Consider the following 14,475-nt stretch of genomic DNA (forward strand, 5'->3'; position numbering starts at 1 on the left):
AAGTTGACCTAAACTTCTTTTTAGTCTTCTTTTAGTAAATTTGTAAAAAAAAAATACATTGTTCAACTGTGCTCACTTGCTGAAAAAGCTCCACATTCTGACTTATGGCTGATAGTTTACACAATTTGTTAAGGAGAAGCTGATAAAAAAATCATATCATTTAGTTGTATGCATGAAACATTTGCCACTGGACATTAAGTATAAAGTATTAATCAATTAATGAATAATCTTTTCTGCATTATTTATCAACACAAATCTCAGTGATCAAATTATCCAGCTTATATGTACAAGGTGACATTAATATTACAATCACAGAACTATATAGAGGGGTGGAAGTACCTTTTTCAGGAATTTGGGATTGAGCCCGTTAAGTCTCTGGAATTCGGGAATAGGCAGTTACTTCAAAAGGAATTTAATTAAATCCTGATGCCGGAACAGACATTTTTTTCATGGGATTGGGATTTTGACATTTATTTTCTCAGGAATTCAAGATGAGACCCCTCCCTTTCCCCCTCTATTTATATTATAATGGACTTCATCAGTAATTTAGAAAATCTTTATTTTAATCACTGAACCATTAAAGTGAAGTGTTGTCAGATTATCTTGTCAGAGGGAACTTGCACCATAAAAAAATTCAATACATCGAACAAAGTAGATCTTCTACAGTAACTTGTAGAAACTTATCTAAAAACAACTTTAATATGAATAAAAGAACCATGAAAACTATGAGATCGATGGTAGGTAAATTACAATTTGGCAAATTAGATTCATATTCAGGATGAGAACATATTAATGTAATATGTATATGAACCATAATTTGTACTATACAGACAACTGAGCAAATCATGTCCATGCCAGATTTTCTCATGATTTTCAAATTAAAAGACAATTCCTGCATTTTACCCCTATGTTCTATTTAATCCTTGTCAGACTGACCTGTGGCACATTCTTAAAGTAAATATCCCAAAGATGATTGAATAAATTTGATTTGTTTGATTTAACTGATTTAGACAATCATAACCCTTTGTTGCTAAATTTCACAAAAACACCATGCTAACTACAGAAACCAATAATGTGGCCCGAGAACACAGTTATTTCGTAGTGCATTTCTTTTAGACAATAAAGTCAAATTAAAAAAATCGCACCTGCTCTATCTCAAAAAGATTTTTACAGTGTAGTGTACTACTTTTGGGACAAATAATATCAAAATTATAGAAAAGTCTACCAGCTCTAACTCAAAATATTGACAATTCTATGTTAAGGGGGTCTAAAATTCAGTTTGACAGCTTCAGACATACTAATTTTTGACCTTTTTATACTGGACCTAATCACTACTTAACATAAAGATTCAGCACCCAAATTTTTTTAACATGTAATTTCATCCCCTTACTTAATATTTCATGCATTAAATATAAAGAAATAAATTTGTAAAGTGTAAAAAAAAAATTTGCAAGTTATACACTGTCCACACTAGGGACTATATTTGTAGACAACGAAAATCGAAGGACGATAACTGTGTCCTCGGACCTAATAGTATAGAAAGACTTGACCAATTCTAATTAAACTTTTCATGACCTAAGCTTAGGCAATTATAAGATAGTTTGCCAAGTTTCATGGCCATAGGATATATATTATAGAAACTATGGCAATTTTAATATTGAAATTTGAATGTTTAATTTTGACGTTTAAATCAAATAATTTCAACTTTCAAGATTTGGGCTTAAAAAATTCAAATATTGCAAAAATTTGCTTTTGAAATGCTCTTAAATATAATATATTAAGTATTAAAAGCAACTGACCACTCATTTGGTTTATCAGAGTTGTTACAATTATTCAAAAGTCAAATTTATATGAGCCTGTGCCTGAAAATAGAGATTTTCGAATTAAGGGGAGCCTTACATAAACATGCATTTTTTTCAACCAATTTGAAGTTTTTGAAGTTTTTTACCATAAATTATTTTTTCATATATATTAAATGTACTTTAAATGGAAAGAAAAGTTACAAAAAGCATACCAAATGAGTATAAAATGATCTTAGGCTATGTAAGACTGAACATTATTTAGTGTCAATTTAGGCCGTAGCACATATTTACATATAAAAATGCATACAGAAGCTATAAGAAATGGAAATTTGTTACTTTTTGCTCATTTCTATGCTAAGATGTCATGATACAAGAAGTCTAATTGCAAAAGGACTCTTGCATTCAACTTTTTTTGCAGACAGTATGGTCTGATGCACAGTTTTTTTTCACTTTTCAATGGAAAACTTGCATGTAGTTCTTAGTCTCAACTGGCATATATATATATATATTTGAACCACATACTATCCTACAGAAGAAAATAAAGGCAGTAAATGAAATGGATAAGGTGCACAGATCATTGTCAAGTGCTTTTTTTACAGATTTAGTGAAATTTTTATGATGGACAACACATTCTATGTACAAAGCTCTTCACATTGAACATACATTAAACAGGCCGTTCTACCAGGGCCTAAATACAACACATTTTGCACATTTTTTCTGTGATAATCTACTTTTCTCTATATTCAGAGTTCACAAATGGTTAATAGAATTTGAATTAATCATAGAAACACAAATATCAAAGCATTAAAAAGCTTTCAGATAGAAAGTCAGCATGCCTCTTAGGCTTAAAATGGAAACTGCTTCAAAATGCTTATTTTAGCCGTATGATGTCAAAATGGGACATTTTAACAGAATTTCTTTCAAATAAAGATGTAAATCTTTTACTTTTATTGAGTTTGACAAATTGAAACCAGCAAACCATTCAGGGACGTTGCCAAAGTACAGAATCTACATTTCCTGAATTCATCTCTTAGGCCCGAGAACACAGTTATTTCGTAGTGCATTTCTTTTAGACAATAAAGTCAAATTAAAAAAATCGCACCTGCTCTATCTCAAAAAGATTTTTACAGTGTAGTGTACTACTTTTGGGACAAATAATATCAAAATTATAGAAAAGTCTACCAGCTCTAACTCAAAATATTGACAATTCTATGTTAAGGGGGTCTAAAATTCAGTTTGACAGCTTCAGACATACTAATTTTTGACCTTTTTATACTGGACCTAATCACTACTTAACATAAAGATTCAGCACCCAAATTTTTTTAACATGTAATTTCATCCCCTTACTTAATATTTCATGCATTAAATATAAAGAAATAAATTTGTAAAGTGTAAAAAAAAAATTTGCAAGTTATACACTGTCCACACTAGGGACTATATTTGTAGACAACGAAAATCGAAGGACGATAACTGTGTCCTCGGACCTAATGTGAAAAACTGATGCAAATTGAATCTCAACAAAATGCACAAATTTGGTACATGTATGGTATATGCACTAATATACTGCAAAATAAAAAGATCCTAAATGAGTTAAGGGGACAAAACATATACTGTATTGTAAGACAAATTATGCTTGTGCTTTATATCCAAAATATTTTGTGAAATATAAAGTAAGAAAATAATAAACTGTTAACACAGAGATATATCTCGCCTTTTTGTTATTTTGATAGTAAAATGCAAACATGGAAATTAGAATAGCATTACTTTAACATGTAAGTTATGCAAAATATTCAAAGTCAATGAACCATGACTGAAAGTACAGGACCAAACAATCTACATGGAAATGAGATGTGCCAATGCTAATACATTTGCATACCAAATATCATTGACCTACCACTAGTGGTTCCCAAATAACTGACCCAATCACAAACTATATAAATACATGTAAACTAAGCAAAAGTTTCAAAGTCAATAGACCAAGATTGAGGGGGCCAGGCCAAATAAACACCATGGAAATAAGATGTGCCAATGCTTATATAACTGCATACCAAATATCATTGATCTACCACTAGTGGTTCCCCATAAACTGACCTAATCACAAACAAATACACATAAACTAAGCAAAAGTTTAGTCAATAGACCATGACTGAGGGAGTGAAGCCAAATAATCTCCATGGAAATGAGAGGTGCCAATGCTTATACAACTGCATACCAAATATCATTGATCTACCACTAGTGGTTCCCCATAAACTGACCTAATCACAAACTGATACACATAAATTAAGCAAAAGTTTCAAAGTCAATAGACCAGGACTGAGGGGGCAGGGCCAAATAATCTCCATGGAAATGAGATGTGCCAATGCTAATAAAACTGCATACCAAATAACATTGACCTGCCACTAGTTGTTCCCCAAAAAACTGAACTAATTAAAGAACCTTAGTGAGCGCGCTTACATACTCCATGTCCCCACATTGTCACTGGAGAAATAAAACAACTGTAAGAAAAAAAAATTGTATAAGAAAAAAAAATAATTTCCTGTCGATATGCACATCTACCTAGTATGTCCTTATTATCTACAATGTTTCATGAAATTCTGTTGTGTGGTTTCAGAGGAGTTGCGATGACAAACTGTTGCAGAGGTATATTGAAGCAAATAAGTTCAAAGCGGCGTAACTCCTAGAAAAAAAATTGAATCGTAATTTCCTGTCGATATGCACATCTACGTAGTATGTCCTTACTATCTGAAAAGGTTTCATGAAATTCTATTGTGTGGTTTGAGAGGAGTTGCGATGACAAAAGGTTGCAGTAGTATATTGGGCAAATAAGTTCAAAAGGGCGTAACTCCTGGAAAAAAAATTGAATCGTAATTTCCTGTCGATATGCACATCTACGTAGTATGTCCTTATTATCTACAAAGTTTCATGAAATTTTGTTGTGTGGTTTCAGAGGAGTTGAGATGACAAACTGTTGCAGTAGTACATTAAAGTAAATAAGTTCAAAGGGGCTTAACTCCTAGAAAAAAAATTGAATCATAATTTCCTATCGATATGCACATCTACCTAGTATGTCCTTATTATCTACAATGTTTCATGAAATTTTGTTGTGTGGTTTCAGAGGATTTGAGATGACAAACTGTTGCAGTAGTACATTAAAGTAAATAAGTTCAAAGGGGCGTAACTCCTAGAAAAAAAATTGAATCGTAATTTCCTGTCGATATGCACAACTACATAGTATGTCCTTATTATCTAAAAAGGTTTCGTTAAATTCTGTTGTGTGGTTTGAGAGGAGTTGCGATGACAAGAAACAGGACTGACGGACGGACAGACAGACAGACGGACAGACGGACGGGTCAAAACATTATACCCTCCGCAACTCGTTGCGTGGGGTATAATGACGAACTAATACATTGTTGAGGCTGCCGACACCGGAAACAGCATACCTGTTTTTATACGACAGCAAAAAAATTTTGCGGTCAAATATTGGTATGGCGTTGGCTTCATCGTACGAAGACGCATTGGTTTTCGCACTCTAACTTTAGTTAAAGTGAATGGATCACTATGAAATTTTACCATAAGGTTCAATACCACAAAAGGAAGGTTGGGATTGATTTTGGGGGTTATGGTACCAACAGTTAAGGAATTAGGGGCCAAAAATAAGCATTTTTGTAACTTCCAGACATAACTTGTGTGTTAGTGAATGGATCTCTCTGACATTGTACCACAAGGTTCCATATCACAAAGGGAATGCTGGGATTGATTTTGGGGGTAATTGCCTCAAAATTTTAGGAATTCGGGGCCAAAAAAGGGGCAAAAAACAAGCATTTTTCTAGTTTCATGACAATAACTTGTGTGTTAGTGTATCAATCTCTCTGAAATGTACCATACCACAAATGGAAGGCTGGGATTGATTTTGGGGGTAATTGCCTCAAAATTTTAGGAATTCGGGGCCAAAAAAGGGGCAAAAAACAAGCATTTTTCTAGTTTCATGACAATAACTTGTGTGTTAGTGTATCAATCTCTCTGAAATGTACCATACCACAAATGGAAGGCTGGGATTGATTTTGGGGGTAATTTCCTCAACATTTTAGGAATTAGGGGCCAAAAAGGGGCAAAAACAAGCATTTTTCTAGTTTCCGGACAATAACTTGTGTATAAGTGTATGGATCTTTATGAAATTGTACTACAAGGGTCCATATCACAAAGGGAAAACTGGGTTTGAGTTTGTTTGGGGGTAATTGCCCAAAACATTTAGGAATAAGGGGCCAAAAAGGGGCCAAAAATAAGCATTTTTCTACTTTCCAGAGAATAACTTGTGTTCAAGTGTATGGATCTCTCTGAAATTGTACTGCAAGGTAGCATACCACAAAGGGAAGGCTGGGATTGATTTTGGGGGTAATTGCCTCAAAATTTTAGGAATTAGGGGGCAAAAAGGGGCAAAAACAAGCATTTTTCTAGTTTCCGGACAATAACTTGTGTATAAGTATATGGATCTTTATGAAATTGTACTACAAGGTTCCATATCACAAAGGGAAAGCTGGGTTTGAGTTTGGGGTAATTGCCCTAAACGTTTAGGAATTTGAGGCCAAAAAGGGGCCTAAAAACAAGCATTTTTCTAGTTTCCAGACAATAACTTGTGTTCAAGTGTATGGATCTCTCTGAAATTGTACTGCAAGGTACCATACAACAAAGGGAAGGTTTGGATTGAGTTTGGGGGTGATGAATCATAAGGGGGTTCAAAAAATTGGGGGGGGGGATTTTTTTTCCCCTTTTTTTTCTTTAAAATTTTCCATTACAAATTGGTTATTTCTGATTTATATATAAAAGCAAATAATAATGATATGGTTTGAATAGGTAAATTAAAAATTTTTTAAGTTCTTAGACCACATTCATTCTGTGTCAGAAACCTATGCTGTGTCAAATATTTAATCACAATCCAAATTCAGTGCTGTATCAAGCTTGAATGTTGTGTCCATACTTGCCCCAACTGTTCAGGGTTCGACCTCTGCGGTCGTATCAAGCTGCGCCCAGAGGAGCATTTTATTGAATCCAGGCAAGACAAAAAGGAGAATTTGCAGACTTTTGATATTGGTAAACATATTCTGCAAATGAGAAGGTAGTAGCTTGAAAACTAAGAGAAATGAGACTACTTTAGCAATTAAATGAACACTATATGCAACATATTTTTTTTCATATTATAAGAGATTCATAGGATGAGTCCTTAAGTGACATTTGTCAGTTCAGACTTGAAGCAAGGATGCTGGCCTTTTCCTTGATGTGCACTTTGATTTAAGTTAACATGATTCCAACACTCAAAGTATCTAAAGTATTGTATTAGGACTTTTTAACATGCCTAGCTTATAGTATGGTAATGTCTGGTCTAGAGTTTTTAAACAAGAACCCTTGACACTTCACAGGAAGATTGCACATATGTTAAAGTTTGTGCACCTGCTATTATGGCATTGTTTGAGGAATTTTTTTCTAATTTTCCAGACTTTGGAACTTAGTCATTTTTCAGGAAACTTTATGAGAGTGGGTACAAGTTTTCAACCAAGATCCCTAAGACTTCACAGGAAGATGGTACACATGTTGTAGTTGTTCACCTGCTATTTTTGAATTGTTTGAAGAATTTTATCACATTTTTCTGGACTTGGGAACTTAAGTTACTTTCCAGCAAAAGTTACAAAGCAGTTTACCAAATTTTTGAAATACACTTCTTCTAGTTTTCAACTTGGATCCCTCAAACATCACACAAACATTACATACATCTTGAAGTTGTAAACCTGCTTTTAAGGAATTCCAACTTCATTGTAAACATTCCCGTTGATTAGTCAAAAATATTGCAACCCAGCCAATTGAGCAAGGTCTGGAAACAGTCGCCAGTTGCCAGTCATGACCGAAACTGAAAGTCATTTGAGACTTTGACCCATTTTTAAATGCAGGACTTGCACATCACTGGAACAAGCTTCTCAAACCTTTTAAGCATATCTCAAAATATATAAAGTCAACACAGAATTTGCATTAAAAGCATTTATTACACAACAATCTATCATGATAACTATCACAACCAGACTGTTAACACATAATTAACAAAACAACTGGTCAGTCTGTTAACATTAACAATAATGGCACCTACAATATGACAACAATAACTGGTATATATGTTTCAAGCCATGGAAACTGATCACATCCTTACTACAATAAGTCATAAAGAGTATTTCTAAGGAGATTATCGGTATGTAAACTCTGCCAACTGGCTAATAATCGGAAGTCAGAAGGACTTTATGTTGAGTCTATGAGTGAAAGGCTGAGTTTACATATGAGTGAACACCTTTAAAATACCCTTTATTACTTTTAGTTTCCAATAAAATGTGCTGGAAATTATGTCGAGGTCAAATATTTCACCAACACAATGTGTTAACATACAACAACTGAATTTTCTTATATAAACCTTCAAAATGTCTATTAAATTAAAAATAATTTCCAAATTCTTCCTCTATGTTCATTCTTTAAGAGGTAAATGTAAATTTGTTAAATACTTCAAATTCAGAAATTATTGAGTGGTTTTTATTAATGTAAATAATGCGAAAAGGTAAGCATTGCAATACACCTTATCGCTATTTGGAAATCTGTCCCGGTTGACCCGAGAATCTGTCCCGCTTGAACTATTGACGTCATACAACAATCACTTTTCCATTGTGGTGTCAGATATTTTGTATTGTGACGTCAAAATTTTATGGGAACCTTTGTGATGTCCATGAATGGCGGACAAATAGCGATAAGGTGTATAATAATTCTCATTTTGATAACTAAAAGTTAAATCTGTATGTAGATTTTTCTGAAATCGCAATAATTAAACTCATATTCTTGCCCATTTTTGAAAAATCTCAATAATAAATGAAAACAATAATTTCTGAATTTACAGTAAGTGGATCCAAATTTCTATTTATTTGATCTGCAGTCATAAACAAACAAAAGAAAAAAAAAGACTTGGTTCATTCCAAGAAGTTCTAAATAAGTAAAATTTTTGATGCAGCTGAAATATTGAAAGTGATATATCTGTCCATGCATTTAAGTATTAAACTTTTACATATTTCACAGCAGAAAAATCTTGCAAATATGCTCCATAGAACGTTTCATGTCAATTGGTCGACCATGTGATCACAGCAGCCATTTTGTTATTTCATGTAATGACATCAAATCAGAATGTAAGAACTTTCCATGGCAACTTTTGATAAAACTTTAAAATATCATAATTCTGATTCTTGTTTACATAGTACTCTGAATACAATGTTCTTTGATTATTTCTTTTCTCTGTGTTATAATGAAAATTTGACATATTAGACCATTAAATGGCATATAAAAGCAAACTGTTTAGGTCTTTATAAGTTCTGTTCAACAATAGTTTTTTGTTGCTGTTCTTTAAAATTTTCATTAATTTAGTTTTGATATGATTTTAATATTATCCTTTGAAATTTTAACTTCATTAATTAAATGTAGATCTTCACCATACACCCTTACATCAAAAATCATTCAACTAATTTTTTAGCAACCAATCATTTCAAATTTAATCCTATTTAGAGTTTTTAAATAATTGTTAGGTACTGAATTCCATATATAAACACATAAGAAACAGCTTGCTTCAGGCAATTTACCCAAGTTGTATTTGACAGTAGATTTGATATGTAAACCTGATATTTTCTTAACAGCCCTTGGAAGATTTAAAACAGTTTTGATCAGATGCTAGAAACCTAGGTCAACACAAATTCAAATTTGGTAGTAACATGGATACCATTTGCATTATTGTGACTTTAAGTATTTTGTAAACGTGAGTAAAACTAAAAGCAGAATTTTGATCTTTACATATCACATGATACAACAAAAATATAAATACAAAAACATAACATCTTGTATGCACATAAATTACACACTGACTCTTAAAACGTGCAAAGCTTAACAAATGGGTACACAAATCATATGATCTATGACTTTGATAACAAAATGCGCAAAGGACTTGAGTTATTTGAAGTAAGTAAGTAAAGGTCAAAAGATTCCAATATAATTTCAAGATGTTAAAATGCCATTTAAAGGCTTTCATTATGCCTTATAAATGACAGTTTTATGGTCCCTTTAATAATAAATTATCAGTATACAACTAAACACATAATACGACAATACATACCTAACCAATAAAGGGAAATAAAACTTGCCCCTAACTAAAATTTGATATTCTACCCAAGACATGAAAATATATTCATTGAAAGTTCTGATTCATACAATAAACATATCCCACTCACAAGGATACATTGCAAATTGCACTAATTTGCCTTTTTTTTTAAAGACTAACATTTTTAAACAATTTTGAAGGATGAAATTCTAAACATGATTTACCGGTATTATTCAATTATCGCACCCATATCAACATGAGACAACAACATAATCACAAGAGCTCTGCTAGTGGGATTATATTGGTTGAGGGTTGATATGGTGTGTGATATTGAAAAAGCCATATCATATACACTTTATTATATACCTCAAGTAGATGTTTTCACGTGACGTGACATAATACAGAATAGGGTATTGATAAAGCCTTTGGGATCATGATTGATATCTATGATATAACTGATTTGTTTGAGTAAATGAAAGTCACTTAGGTCTTTTATACATCCATTTGCATAACAGTTAAAACAAGAGTGGACACGCTGAAATGTCTCGCCTTCTTTACTAATCATTGATATTATGTTGATAGTCCTAAATATAAAGCTTTATTACAACTGTCACATAAACTTAACATTAACTAAGTAAACTAAACATTGACCAATGAACCATGAAAATGAGGTCAAGGTCAGATGAACCATGCTAGGCAGGCATGTACAGCTAACAATTCTTCCATACAAGAAATATAGTTGACCTATTCTTATAGTATGAAAAACAGGCCAAAACACAAAAACTTAACACTGAGCAATGAACCTTGAAAATGAGGTCAAGGTAAAAAAAACCTGCGTGACTGACAAATAGATCATAAAATATTTCCATACACCAAATATAGTTGAACTATTGCATATAGTATTAGAAAAAAAGACCAAAACTCAAAAACTTAACTTTGACCACTGAACCATGAAAATGAGGTCAAGGTCAGATGACACCTGCCAGCTAGACATGTACACCTTACAATCATTCCATACACCAAATATAGTTGAACTATTGCATACAGAATAAGAAAAACAGACCAAAACACAAAAACTTAACTATAACACCTGAACCATGAAAATGAGGTCAAGGTCAGATGACACCTGCCAGCTAGACATGTACACCTTACAGTCCTTCCATACACCAAATATAGTAGACCTATTGCATACAGTATAAGAAAAACAGACCGAAACACAAAAACTTAACTATAACCACTGAACCATGAAAATGAGGTCAAGGTCAGATGACACCTGCCAGCTAGACATGTACACCTTACAGTCCTTCCATACACCAAATATAGTAGACCTATTGCCTACAGTATAAGAAAAACAGACCAAAACACAAAAACTTAACTATAACCACTGAACCATGAAAATGAGGTCAAGGTCAGATGACACCTACCAGTTGGACATGTACACCTTACAGTCCTTCCATACACCAAATATAGAAGACCTATTGCTTATAGTATCTGATATATGGACTTGACCACGAAAACTTAACCTTGTTCACTGATCCATGAAATGAGGTCGAGGTCAGGTGAAAACTGTCTGACGGGCATGAGGACCTTGCAAGGTACGCACATATTAAATATAGTTATCCTATTATTCATAATAAGAGAGAAATTAACATTACAAAAAATCTGAACTTTTTTTTCAAGTAGTCACTGAACCATGAAAATGAGGTCAAGGACATTGGACATGTGACTGACGGAAACTTCGTAACATGAGGCATCCATATACAAAGTATGAAGCATCCAGACCTTCCACCCTCTAAAATATAAAGCTTTTAAGAAGTTAGCTAACGCCGCAGCCGCCGTAGGATCACTATCCCTATGTCGAGCTTTCTGCGACAAAAGTCGCAGGCTCGACAAAAAAATCAAGTGCATTCTTATTAAAAAAAAGCCTAAAATTCTAACATAAGCTACCGGTAAAATAAGAGTATATAAGTCTGTAATACTAAAAAGAATATAGAACTAGTATACTAAAATGAACAAATATAACAAATAAGTGTTATAAAACACATATCTTCAGTAATAATACTCAGGCAATATCCCAAAGTAAATTTATATTGTTCAACAAACTTTGAAAAAAAAAAAAAAAGAATTAAGAGTGTTCATTTGGAAGATGGCACTGTTTCTTGGTTTATATCAATTTCTTCATCAGAGTATACTAATTAATTCACTTGACAATGTAGTGATTACCTTACATAATGTTTTATTAGCTCCTCTCTGCCGTGACATTCATCAGCACTGGTTATCTACCTTATTTGTGACCTTTGACTTATCACAGAAAGAACATTGGTATGAGGATGAAAGAGCCAGTTGTAAAGGAGAATTGTCAAGCCATCTTACCCCAAAATTGTACATTTTGTTACTGATTTTACATATTCTAAAAACGTCCAAAATTATTTATAATGAATATTAGCAAGGGAAGTTAATCACTTATGAACTGCAATGAAATCTAGAAATATCATAAAAGATATGAAGCAAGTCTAATTTAAAAGGCAAAGCAAAAGTAGTTTGGTAGGGTTTTTAAGATATTGCCTGAATCTAGAAGTGCTTAAAAGTATCTACATTAAAACATGTAAAGATTCTAAAAATAACTTACACAAGTAATGAATACAACCTTAATATACAATACAACATATATTTATATCAGGATTTTCATATGAAACCTAATATTTTACACAACTCTGTACAAAACTTCTTACTGTGTACAACAAACTTGAATAATCCTGTGTCATACTGGTAATGTAAAATGCAATGATTCTGAACTTATTCCACTAAAATGAACTTTCTTTTAATGGTAAATAAAACATCACCATTGATCAGAACATTCATTGAGTAAATCAGTGAATTAAAAGACTGAAAACTGAAGTTGTATGAATGTATCACTTACTAACTTCATGATTATAATATCAAAATTCAACATAAAAATGTTATCTTTAAACATGGAATGCACACAACCTTTTTGTCTGGCAAGCATAAAATTACTTCATGTTTCTTGATATGTAAAAAGTATGATATTATCTATGTAAATTTTGAATATATAGAAAGAAAGCATGATTTTTTATTAAAATATTATAAATTGTTACAAAAGAAAAATTACTTATTAATTATGAATAAACTGAATTGGTTTGATTTAGTTTAACAAATAAAATATAGCTAGAGTACAAAAAAAGAATAAAATTCAGAATACAAATACACCAATTTAGGGCTATGTGATACAATTTTTCATAAAATTTTCATAAAAAACAAATGTAAATTTATTATTATGACAGGGCATATTTCAGATCAATTTCACATCATATATATTTATAAACAGACTTAAATGCGGTTAATGACTAATGGAAGTCATATCTACAGTGTGTTGTTCGGCTTTTGCCAAAAAAGGTATATAATTGAAACCAAATAATCATTATTTGTATTACCATTAAAAAAGAAAAAAAAATATATTCTATCTGAGATTCTTAAAAAAAAAAAAAAAAATTATGTGCATATGATCTGTAAAATGTAGACAACTAACACATGCATGACTTAAAAGTATAGTAAAATCAAAGAAAAGAAATTTCATTAAAACACATTTGGCATTACCATATGCATAAAAACATCTGTTCAATCAACATCAATTTAAACTTATACATTAATATCTTCATGTTTTAGAACCTAACAAAAAAAATGTTTATGCATAAGTTTGTCAAAAACAAAGAAATCTGTGATAATGCCAGGTTTGATTTTCTTGAGTAGATACTTTCATCTTTTATAATCCACTTGTTTCATTTTATCCTGTATGCTGCAGGGTTTGTCCAAAACCAAATCCTTTTGGTCCAAAATATTTTGCATAACATGCTGGAAAAAATACAAAAACCTCATGTAAGTTTAAATAATGCTATTTAGATATTCATGTGAATTTTCCCCTTTCATTCAGAGACATAATGCATATTGTGGCCAGTATGAGATTGAGATTATGTATGCAGCAACAAAAAGGTAAGAGAAAGATGGAAATGATAAAGGTTGTAGTGCAACTTGTATATGTCCACTTATGACAAACTTGTTATGATAGGCTGTTGTTCCATTAACTTTTGTAGTTAGGTATTTGTTTTTAAGATAAGAAATGGTCATCGATATTTAACTACCTTGGATTAAGAACTTTTGTATTCAACTGGATGCATTGACGTCATGTTCATATATTTGTGTACGATTTGTTCCTATATATTTATTATATTTTGTTAAAGAATTAACTACCATCATATGTAACTTACATCTACAGAAGACTTCATCCTCTTTATGTGTAAGTGTAGTAGAGTCAAGTCCTTTCCCACAGGCAGTACATTTAAAACAACTCTTGTGATATGTCTGTAAAAAAAAAAATAACAAGACATAAAGACTCAATATTGACATCTTATCACAACTTATTACGATTTAGAGCTTGACAGATTGTTAAGAAACCTGTCTATTGTTAAATACTGCAGGTGCTGCCCTCAAGTT

General features: G+C 32.1%; 1 protein-coding gene across 2 annotated transcripts in view; it reads right to left on the bottom strand.

The window, feature by feature from the left end:
* Positions 1–12,882: 12,882 nt before the first annotated feature.
* The window catches only part of LOC127704724 (muscle LIM protein Mlp84B-like), a 33,683-nt gene continuing 32,090 nt past the window's right edge, over positions 12,883–14,475 (bottom strand). For both annotated transcript variants that reach the window (XM_052208925.1, XM_052208924.1), the window contains exons 9-10: positions 14,250–14,343; positions 12,883–13,836 (exon numbers count right to left, since the gene is read on the bottom strand). In XM_052208925.1, coding sequence (XP_052064885.1) covers positions 13,769–13,836; positions 14,250–14,343 — 162 coding nt within the window. In that variant the 3' untranslated portion in view covers positions 12,883–13,768. The remainder of the gene's footprint in view (positions 13,837–14,249; positions 14,344–14,475) is intronic.

This window comes from Mytilus californianus, unplaced genomic scaffold, assembly GCF_021869535.1.
Source record: "Mytilus californianus isolate M0D057914Y unplaced genomic scaffold, xbMytCali1.0.p SCAF_6, whole genome shotgun sequence".
Taxonomy (NCBI): Eukaryota; Metazoa; Mollusca; class Bivalvia; order Mytilida; family Mytilidae; genus Mytilus; species Mytilus californianus.